Raw genomic sequence first — 11,915 nt, 5'->3', positions numbered from 1 at the left:
ATAGGAATCATTCTGAATTACAACAGTGCTCCTCAGGAAGTTATTATTTTTCTTCTAAGTATGTGCATATTGCACTGTTACACCATAGAAATAACTGAATGCAATATTTAATTCTTTTTATATATACAAACACTGTAAACTCTTTGTGTAATATATTTTATATAAATGTGAGATGGACTTATATAACATTGTTAGCATGTACATTTGTAAAACTGGTTTATAAATCTTTTTGCCCCTTATTTTTCATATTTTAAAAGCTCTTCAAAATAAAGTTTCTATTTTATTCAATCTAAAATGGAAGCTGGTGAATTTAATTGAGCAAAGCATACTTTTTCTCTTGTGTCAAACTACTTGATATAAAGACAGTTGAATTGCCAAAGATTTACCCACTCAAACGTCTCCCTTGTTATATACTGAAACACAATCCTCTGGATTGCTTACAGGATGTAAGTGCAATGAAATAAAAACAAGTTTCAGATGAATGCTCCTTGAAGGATCTTGGATCTCAGGGAACGAGACTCCTTAGGCAGAGTCCAGGACTTCTTAGCAACTTGTGGATCAATAAAAAAGATATGCTCTATTTATATGTAAAATTCTTTATGAAACAAAAAACTTTCCACTTTATTAATTTTTAAAAATTACAGTAGCAAACACTGAAAAAGTTCTTTGGATATTTTCTTTAATGGAGGATTTAATACTGTGTTCCTTCCCCCCCTACTTTTACATTCATCTCAATCTCAAAAGTGTATTAACTGTTTAATAAAAAAAGTTTTTACTGATTCCAGAGCTTTTAACCATATCGTATTAAGGCCAAGCCACCAATAGTGTCCTCTGAATGTGTTACTGTGCTCTCGCATCCAGCATGAGTCCATCCACCATGCCAATGATGGCGCTAATACACTGCCAAATCTCTTATCACGACTTCAATCACCTAGAGTTTCCTTTTGTTGGTGGTTTATTCAAGAGTATTAGATAGTGGCATCCCTCTTAACAGAGTTATTTTACCAGGTAAAATCTATATTAAATTAGTTTTCTCTATCAAATATATTTAAGTAGATTCAAAGTAAAACATTTTAATGTAAAACAGGACACAATTTTACTTTATAAAAATTTAATATGTAAACAAATACTGAAAAGCATTATAGTAACACAACAGTATTGTTTTTCAGGTAGCAATTTTAAAGACTTCACTGACAAGTATATACTTTTTTATATATAATCACTATCTCTGCATTAAAAGTTACCTTCCTATAGAAGAACTTCAGTCTCTGAGATTTTAAGCCACAAAAACAAGATTCATGCTGGCAAAGAAATCTGCAAATACTTCCGGCCTGTTCTTACAATTAGTCTACTTGAAACTTGTAAAGAGATTTTTCCAGAAAGGAAAGAGAATGAATACACATAGTGGGGAGACCGCTGCCCAAAGGGCTCTTACCATCTGCAGTACTAAAATGTTGGAGGCAGATTAAAAGCTAGGGGAAGGGGAAAAAGCAGTATCTATTGTATTTGCCCTGTTGAAGCAGTATCTGCAGATTTACAACAAAATACACAATTACAGACATAAAACTTTATAAATGGAGCTGAAAGAATAAAACACCTATGTTAACTATCAGTCCTAAATGACAATTTGCCTATTACGACAAACTGATTTTTTTTTACTGTAAGTACAGTAGATTGCTGCTTTAAAGTAGACTTATTTTATATTCATTTTCTATTTAGAATCTTTAAAAATTTTTATAAGCTCCTTTAAACTAATTCACATTTGATCAAAAGCACTGAACTAACAATGGTCCTCACACCCATCTTCAATTATCTGAGGAAGTATTACATTTGAAAGTGATCTTTTTCCTGAGGAAGCTATGTTACATATATAAAATTTCCCCACCAGAATACAAGATGGGAAAATCAGATCACAACGTATTTTGTGAGGAACATATGTTTGTTTCTCAAAACAGGATTTTCAACCACTTTATAAGCTACAATTTTTTAGATGGCCAGACTAAATTTAAATGAACAATTGACTTTCTATATGCTAAGATGATGAATGCATATGGTCAATTGTGGTTGGTCTTTAAGCAGTTGTTATAAAAAATTTTCACAAGTGAAGAAACTAAGGCACAGAAAACCAAGCTCAATTTCAAGACTGAGTTTATTAATTGTAAAGATAGAAATAGAGTCTAGGGCTCTGATCCACAGGTTAGAGAGTAATGGGTGATATCTTGCCCAAAGGGAAAAATAAGTTTATTTCTTTTGGTAGATAATATTTTTTATTTATTGATTTGGAAGGGGGTAGGGAAAGAGAGAAACAGCAATTTGTTTTTCCACCTCTTCATGCATTCACTGGTTAACTCTTCTATGCACCCTGAGCATCATCGATCAAACCCACGACCTTGATGTATAGGGATAAGCTACCCAGACAGGACTTTGGTCGGTAATATTAATAAGTTATTTTTGAAGTACATAATATGAATTCCCTTCAAAATCTTTGGCATTTGTGAATGTTTAAGGCTAATAAGGTTTTTAGGTATCCCCCCACACTCCCAATATAAAACATCAGGGGAGCTAGTTTTTAATTGAAACAAAAAAAGATTAATCTTAATTCCAAAGTGACCTGAGTTTTATTCTGCACTGTTACATAAATCAATTAGATAGCAATGGGTCCTTTGAAATAGAAGAGGCCATTATATCTCACAGCTCTCACACATGCATTCTACAGTGAGATGATATACATGACTAGAACTTACCACTTTTGTAAAGTACAAACTTAAATAAGATGTCTGGCTAATTTTTTATAAGCTCAACTATTCAAAACATAAAACTTATTACAGTGAGATGATGAACTCATATATTGCATAATATGAAGATAACCCCAAATTCAAGTATTTTTAATATTCACTCCAAGTCTTTATACTGACTGAGATGTAAGCTGTGAAGTTTATACAGCTCCGATTGGCTTTTTCCCTTGTATATATTTTTGATCACTAAACTCCTTATATGCACTTGTAAGAGCTTAGGTAGGTTTATGTAGTCATAATATAGTAGCATAGAAGATACCATGGAAAGATAAAAAGTAAAATTATTTTCAAGTTTCTTTGTTTTTAAAGTGCTCCATGTGCAGTATTATCAACTTTCAGATTATAGAAATCTATTATGATGAGGTCAGCAGTTAAGAATAATTTGTTCAAGTATAAACACAGATTAAAAGATGCACATTCTAATACAAATAATACCAAAAATGAAATTGTCATTTGAATACTTAAGTGGGATAAAGAAGTGTTAAGAAGGAATGTCAGAGTGTCAGAGACTTATTGGTAAAGTAACTAGTATGTAAACTCAAAGTGTTTCTGAATGTTTTGGTAACAAATATTGTCCAACAAAACGGAAACAAAAATAAAATACTTACTCATTCCTCATCAGAAATAAAATAGGAAATAAGTCTGTCCCAATGTTCAGAAGCTGTATCATAAAAATATTTTTTGAGAAATTTTATAGCTAATAGGTTGCTTCATCCATGTTGTCATCACTGTCTATGCCAAAATCTTCTCCATTGTCGAAGTAGGAATTAATGTAGTCATTTTCCTAAGTGAAATGATAGATTCCTCAGTAAACATTAAGATAAATGAATAGTAACATTAATAAGGAACATAATGTAGGCTGTGCCTTTAAGTTTATAAATACCTAATGTAGGTAATAAAATATACCAGGCTTAAAACAAGTCTCTGCTATGCCATCTGCTTAGAAACCTCATTAGCTTTCACTTGCATCTACTTGTACTGCTTTCTTCAAGGCCACTACCTCTCACTATTCTCAGACCCCAGCCAGCTAATAAGACACGAAGGGGTGCCCGGTACACTTTAGGACAATGACCCATTTAATTAATTACACCTCAGTAGGATGATACATGGTTTAGTTAGCTAAACCACTCAACACTTATTTCAAACAAAGGTACAGACACTCAAGAAACAAAGCCAATTTACATTAACATTAGACCACATCAGAATGGAGGTTTTCAATCACAATGTACTACTGAGCAGAAGCACAGGGATTTTTGCTTTCTATCAAAAAAAAAAGTGCTCAAGAAACCAAATCAAAACTTGAAGATTCCACCCCGACTGGTGTGGCTCAGTGGATTGGCATGGTCCTGCAAACCAAAAGGTTGCTGGTTCGATTCCTAGTCAAGGAATACGCCTGGTTTATAGGTCAGGTTCCCAGTTGAGGTCAAATGAGAAGCAACCAAACAATACTTCTCTCCCTCTCCTTCTCCCTCCTTTCCCGTTTCTCTCAAATAAATAAAATCTTAAAAACAACTTGAGGATGCCGTACCACATTCCATCCAAGGCAATTCAATTTCCAATAGATTCAGAGGGATTAGCCACTGAGAATATTCCAATTCTTAAGACTTTTACCCATGGAAATCACTCAAGATATTTCTGCTATCAAAAAGTTCAAAAATCCATTTAAAATATTTATTAAAAGATATTTAAGAAAATCAATCAATTGCAGTATATGGACTATATTTGGACTTTCATTGGAATAACTTCTTGAGACAACTGAAAAAATTGGGACATTGGCTTATATAACACTTAAAGATATTAAGGAATTATATTTCATTGTGTTAGGTATAATAATGCTACTGTGATATTGCTAAAGAGCCCTTGTTTTTGAGTATATACCGAGATATTTATAGATGAAATGATACAATGCTTGGCACTTCCTTTATAATAATCCACGGCAGACGGGTTTTGAAGTGGAAGGACAGGAGCAGAGTGGGTAGATAAATGAGTGATGTAAATAAAGACTGGCTGTGTACCGATCATTGTTAAAGCTGGGCTGTTTATTTTAATAGTTACTAGATTTTTGTACATGATTGAAATCAGTCACAATATAAAAAAATAATTTCCACATCTCTACTGTTTATGACAAGAATTATTACAGAGTAAGAAATAGAGACTATTCCCAAAAGAAAGTCTCCTGGATATGGACTTACTTAGTATCTGGATGGTAGGATTTTATATATACATTTATATAAATAATGCAAGAAAGGTAACTTGTATTATTCAGATATATTTTTCATTACTGTGTCTTCCCTACATACTGTAAGCTTCTGTATCTGGCTGAGCCAAGCTGGCTTGGCTTCTCTGGTGCCAAGAAACCCAACAAGTCTGGAAACTGCCTGAAGCCTGAGGGAGGCATGGCGTGGCTGGGAGCTTAAAAATATGAAAAGATGAATGACGTGAGTACGGTCCCCCAAAGGGGAGGAAAGTTGGCCTCAAATAGGATGCAGGACAATTCTTCCATTGATAAAAAAGAGGAGGAGAAGGGAAGACAGTTCGTTGAAAGCAGAGGACATGAAATAAAAGAGTTTCCTTTTGACGGCATTATTTTCTGTATGAAGATACTATATCTGCTAAAAGTGAAAGAGAAGGTAGTCAAGGAGGGGGTTATGAAGACAGATAATCTAAAATACTTATGGAGAATTGACTTGGCAAGAGAAACTGAAAACATGTTAGCAAGCAAAATGGGATGAGTGATTTTTTTTTTAAGTGGCATCAGTTTATGTGATTCCTTAGAGAAGCTCAATAAGCAGGTTTGGAGGGGAAAAGAAGGAGACAATACAATTGATCAAAAGTTGCTTTGGTCTAGAGTATTTGCTGGGAGACCAAGAGACAAGAGCAATAGCAAGAAAGAAGTTGAAAGGTGAGCAAGAGCTCCTTAGGGAAGGAAATGAAGACAGTGAACCAATAAAGTAGAGAAAAAAGGATCAGAGAGTTTGGTAGTTTTAATCAAGGCAGAGTGCAGCCATAAACTGAACAATCTTGAAAGAAAATGAGACAAATGCATATGATTAATTTTAAAATGTTTAGTTAAAATTTCTCTGGGAAAATAAACAAAGAATACCCAGGTAAATCCTGAAAAAGAAGGGTAACATGCCCTAAAAATATTAACAAATGACCAGAAGATTCTAGTCACTGGAACCTTTGTGATGGTTCAGAAACAGATCAATGGAACAGAGTCTAGAAATACATCTAACTAGTTGTGGGATCTAACAGTTGATAGAGAAGAATTTCAAATGAACGAAGAAAGCAAATTATTTAATAAATGAGGTTAGCAACTTATTTGGAAACATAAAAATAGATCCATATCTTTCCCTTTATACCAATATAAATTTCAAAAGAATCTGAAATATAATGGGAAATAATTAAACTGTGTAAGATTTCATAGTTGGAGGAGCTTCAGGAGAAGAAAGGTTCAGAGTGCGGTGGGAGAAGCTGAAATGGAACGAAGACAAAGACCACTAAAATGCAGAAGAAACTCAGCCTAGGGTTGCTGTATGAGGTCTCTACAAAGTCCCAGTGAGGGAGTGACCAATCACGTTACCTTGTTCAAAAATATCTGGGTAGACTCCAGCTTATTCTGAAGTGCACCTTGTTTCTCAAAATTACTTTCACGTCTTATTCAACTTGGCATCGCTATAACGTCAATGCTATAATAATTCTCTTGATACAAAGGAATTGATGACAGTGATAGTACGCCCCCGTTCTCATCAACTTGGTTTTTGTTTGTTCATTTTAATCTATATTATATACCCGACTTCTTTTTAGATAATTGTTAACCTTAGTTACTTTGTTACCTTTCCAAAATAGACCATTACCTCTTCATGCTCTTCTTCGTCATATTCCTCTTGTTCTGCAGCATCATCTTCCTCATCTTCATTACCTTCTTTATTTTTCTCTTTGCTTCCTTCTTTCTCTTCATTTTCCTCATCTGATTTTTCACCATCACCTCTCTTTTCCAATTCCTGTTATAAGTGAGCTTCATTAACTTACTTGGAAACCTCTAGACTTTGACCTCCCTGTTAAGCCTCAAGAGAACACTGTTACCTATCACTTTATTCTAATCCTCCCTTACCAACATCTTATAGGAAACTGTGAGTTAATGAAAAAAGGAGGAACTCACTGTCCCATCATGACAGTAGTATTTTATTTTGTTACTTTGTAACTGGACCCCAGGTAATGCTGGGGTATCAGCTCTATGCATAGTGCTTTATTTTTATTTCTAACACACCTCATTCAAATATACTGAATTGACTCAGTGTATGGAGAAGAACTTCAAGAATGTTATTTTGTTTTTCTTCTAACATAATAGGAGAAAAAATAATGTAATGGTAGTAATTCAAAATGTCTATTTTAGTTTATACCTGATATTATTTAAATCAATATCAAGTCATACTGCAGTGAGTTATCCTATTTGCAGATTATTCATGTCTTTTCATTTCTTTTCTCCTTCATTACTCACTTCCCATTTCTAGACAATTTTGCTTTTTAATATATCTGGTAGGGTGAGAAAGAAGAAATACTGAAACTCAAGTCACAGTCAACATTAGTGCTTATAAACAACTCTTTAAGAGGAGGCAAAAGAGAGGTGCAGAGTTAGAAAAGCTTTGAATAGATGCAGAAAAACCATTTGATAAGGTACGGAGCCCATTTATGATAAAAATACTCAGCAAAGTGGGAATAGAGGGAGTGTACCTCAACATAGTAAAGGACATATATAAAAAACCTAGACCCAACATCATACACAATGGGCAAAAACGAAAAACTTTACCACTAAGATCAGGAACAAGACAAGGATATTCGTTTTCACCACTTCTATTCAATGTACCTATGGAAGTCCTAGCCACAGCAATCACACAAGAAAAAGAAATAAAAGGCATCCAAATTGGAAAGGAGGAAGTAAAACTGTCATTGTCGGCAAATGACATGATAGTGTAAATGAAAAATCCTATAGACTCCACCAAAAAACTACTTGACCTAATAAGTGAATTGGGTGAAGCAGTGGGATACAAAGTCAATATTCGGAAATCGAAGGCATTTTTGTACACCAATGATGAAATATGAGAAACAGAAATCATGGAAAAAATCCCATTTGCTATAGCAACAAGAAAAATAAAGTACCTAGGAAAAAACCTAACTGAGAAGGTAAATATACTCAGAAAACTACACAATACTGAAGTAAGAAATGAAGGACAACACAAAGAAATGGAAGCATATACTGTGCTCATGGACTAGAAGAATTAACATCATCAAAATGCCCAGACTACCCAAATAGTGTATAGATTCAACACAATCCCTATTAAAATATTAATGACATATTTCACAGATACAGAAAAAACATTTCAAAAATTTATATGGAACCATAAGTGACCCTGAATAATGGCAGCAATTCTGAGAAAGAAGAACAAAGTAGAGAAGGAATCACAATCCCTGACATCAAACTATATTACAAGGACACTGTAATCAATACCATCTGCTTCTGGCATAAGAACAGACACACAGATCAATGGGATAGAATAGAGAGCCCAGATATTATCCATGTCTCTATGGTCAATGAATATTCGACCAAGGGGGCAGAAACATAAAATGGAGTAAAAACAGCCTCTTCAACAAATGGTGCTCCGAGAGCTAGATAGCGACATGTAAAAAAAATGACCACGAACTTATACCATACATAAAAATAAACCCAAAGTGGGTAAAAGACTTAAGTATAAGTCGTGATATTGTAAAAGGCCTAGAGGAGAACAAAGAGGAAAATATCAGATATTCCACGCAGCAATATTTTCCCTGATATGTCCCCTAGAGCAAGGGACATAAAGGAAAGAAGAAACAAATGGGGCTTCATCAAAATAAAAAGCTTCTGCATGGCTAAAGAAAACATCAGCAAAATGAAAAGGGAACCAACTATATGGGAGAATATATTTGCCAATTATACCTCAGACAAGGGTTTGATCTTCAAAATATATAAAGAACTCACATGACTCCACTCCAGGAAGACAAACAATCCAATAAAAAAATGAGCAAAGGACCTGAACGGACCCTTCTCCAAAGAGAACTTACAAAGGGCCCAGAGACACATGAAAGGATGCTCAGCAACACTAGCCACCAAAGAGATGCGAATTAAAACCACAGTGAGATGCCACTTCATCTGGGTCAGAATGGCCATTACAATAAGATCAACAAGCAACAAGTGCTGGCCAGGTAGAGAAAAGGGATCCCTCATGCACTGTTGGTGGGATTGCAGACTGGTGCAGCCACTATGGAAAACCCTATGGAATTTCCTCAAAAAACTAAAAATGGAACTGCCTTTTGACCCAGTAATTCCATTGCTGGGATTATACCCTAATAATCCTGAAACACCAATTCAAAAGAACCTATGCACCCCAATGGTAATATCAGTGTTATTTACAATAACCAAGTGCTGGAAACAACCCAAGTGCCCATCAGTAAATGACTGGGTCAAAAAACTATGGTACATTTACACAATGGAATTCTATGCAACAGAAAGAAAGAAGCTGCCACCTTTCCCCACAGCAGGGATGGAGCTGGACAGCATTGTGCTAAGTGAAATAAGTCAGGTGGTGAAAGACAAATACCACATGATCTCACCTATAAAGTGGAACCTAATTAACAAAACAAACAAGCAAGTAAAATATAACCAGAGACATACAAATAAAGAACAAACTGAAAGTAACCAGAGGAGAGAGGGGAGGGGAATAATGAGGCGGGAAATGGCAAGGGTCGTCAAAGAACACATATAAGGGACCCATGGACAAAGCCAAAGCAGAGAAGGATTTGGAGTGGGAGGCTGGGGGGAAATGGAGACAACAGCACTTGAACAACAATATAAAGAAAAAAAAAAGAAAGAAAAGTGTTTATTTCTGGGTGCTTCTACTTATCCACACTATTAAAATCACTATGCTACCATCTCATAACTTTAACACACAAATTTAACTTTAATATACCCTCTTCTTATTATGACTATAAACAATTTTCTTCTATTTGACAAAAAAATCTGTTTTCATTACTGTCACTATTTTTTCACTAAATTATTCTATACTTAATTTGCACAAGTGATAGGCTTTCACAAGCTTTCTAGGAGGTGGGTGCAGCAATAATCTCACATATTAATATTCATAATTAAGGCATAAGATCGCTTTAGCTAAGATGTGAATATTCTTAAAGAGAAATCAGAACACTAATTCATAAATCCACAAATACTTTTTCCTATGATAAGGTATTTGCTAAGTAGATTACATTGAGAGGTAAAACAATTTTACACATTTGGGACTGACTACAACTTGGCTACTCCTTTATTGGCTCTTGGATATTTATTTAAATTTTTTTATTACATTCAAATTTGAATTCAACAAAGTCAAAGGCAATAGAAAGACCGTATCAGATAAACTCAGTTTCTACTCAAACTTCAAAATCTACTGTCACTTCACTTGTTTGAAACAAAAACAGTAAGACCAAGATAATCATCCTCATACCGATCCACTTGCCTTATGTAATGTATTACTACAATAGAAATGTGTGCAAGCTTTCCAAATGTCATTGCTTTGGAAAACAGCAAGTAAACAAAATAGTATTTACAGATCTTTTGAAGTGTCTATAAATACACAGAGACAACTCTTTCCACCGTCTTTCCTCGCCACCATAATGGTGCCCATGAATATCCTGACATGCTCTCACGTAATCAACAATGTGAAAAAGAGAAGCACACACCAGGTTCTTACTAGGCCATGTTCCAAAGTCACTGTTTGGTTTCTAAAGTGATGATGAAACATGTTTACATTGGCAATTTTGAAATTACCGATGACCACAGAACTGAGGAAGTTGTTGTGAACCTCACAGGCATGTTAAACAAGTGTGGATTAATCAGGCCCAGGTTTGATGTGCCACTCAAAGATCAAGAAAAATGGCAGAAGAGGCTGCTTCTGTTCCATCATTTTGGTTTCCTTGTACTGACAACCTCAGTGGGCATCATGGATCATGAAGAAGCAAGATGCAACCACACAGGAGAGAAAAATCCCGGAATTCTTTTCCTGGCTATGTAAGACATACCTACAAATAAAATGCCTCAATGAACATTAATATGTGGATTTTTCTTTTCTATTTTAATGACCATAGTAAAAAGGCCTACAACCTATTAAGTTTGTGTGGTTAAAAGGGGACTGTAGTGCTACATTTAACTCTGTGCAAGATATACACTATGTTTGAAAATCATGCTATTAGCTATTTCATAATTAGCAGTGGAATTATTTAAACTAGTTATGTAAAAATATTTTTAAAATGTAAAATTCATTCCATGCTTCATTTCCACTGCCACCTCAAATACCTTTAAATAAATAACCTCAACTTGATTTCTACTACATAGACCTAGAGCAAACCCATAAAACATCTAAACTAGTTAACAAAGAGCAAATTTACACAATTTTTAAAAAATGATCTAAGAGCTACACAGTCTTATTCATTTCTTTTTGCATTAAGCTACTAGTTTTGATTCATCTACTTACTAGTCTTCATTTTTTCCTCTATGAGATTTAACTATTTAGCCCTCTACATATTTAAGAATAATGTGAATGTAATTCACATTACATAATGAGAAAACACTTTTAAAATGGTTAATTTATGGACAGGGTACATTTCTTTTAGTTTATATACTGTGTGGCTATTATAGTTCTCCTTGTATGTCATGTGGAAGTAGGAAGCTCAAATACTAGTTTACTGGTGTCTGGTGATTCACACGCTATGAGATTTGAGTGTATGTCACTCCTCTATCCACAGGAATTTTATTATAGTAAAATTTGCAACTGCTTTGCTGAAGAAATGAACAGTAATAGAGTTATATGCAAGCTAATTTTATTCTATTAAAACTGCTAACAAATTGGGATTTCTAGATTTAAAACGCCAGTCCTAACAATGTTTGTATTGAAAAAGGTGCTCGAATGCAAGGAATAAGGCAACACAACTTGTTCTGACAAGAAACCACATTCAGAGGTCCAAATCAATCTTCCTTATAGCACATGTCAGCTTAGGAACGTCTTTCCAGGAAGCTTTAGGAACAGTCAGAATCTG

At 34.5% G+C, this 11,915-nt stretch overlaps 1 protein-coding gene and 1 pseudogene across 10 annotated transcripts in view; one reads left to right on the top strand and one right to left on the bottom strand.

Moving 5' to 3' along the window:
- Window positions 1-1,682: 1,682 nt before the first annotated feature.
- The window catches only part of POLR3G (RNA polymerase III subunit G), a 33,858-nt gene continuing 23,625 nt past the window's right edge, over window positions 1,683-11,915 (bottom strand). For all 10 annotated transcript variants that reach the window (XM_053664489.1, XM_053664486.1, XM_053664491.1 and 7 more), the window contains 2 exons: window positions 6,653-6,799; window positions 1,683-3,579 (listed from right to left, as the gene is read on the bottom strand). In XM_053664489.1, coding sequence (XP_053520464.1) covers window positions 3,493-3,579; window positions 6,653-6,799 — 234 coding nt within the window. In that variant the 3' untranslated portion in view covers window positions 1,683-3,492. The remainder of the gene's footprint in view (window positions 3,580-6,652; window positions 6,800-11,915) is intronic.
- LOC119059792 (40S ribosomal protein S15a-like) lies at window positions 10,497-10,913 on the top strand (annotated as a pseudogene).

Source organism: Artibeus jamaicensis, unplaced genomic scaffold (genome assembly GCF_021234435.1).
Source record: "Artibeus jamaicensis isolate MK-2021 breed Jamaican fruit bat unplaced genomic scaffold, CSHL_Jam_final contig_373, whole genome shotgun sequence".
NCBI classification, from domain to species: domain Eukaryota; kingdom Metazoa; phylum Chordata; class Mammalia; order Chiroptera; family Phyllostomidae; genus Artibeus; species Artibeus jamaicensis.
The sequence above is the reverse complement of the archived record's forward strand: the minus strand, read 5'-3'. Positions and strand labels throughout refer to the sequence as shown.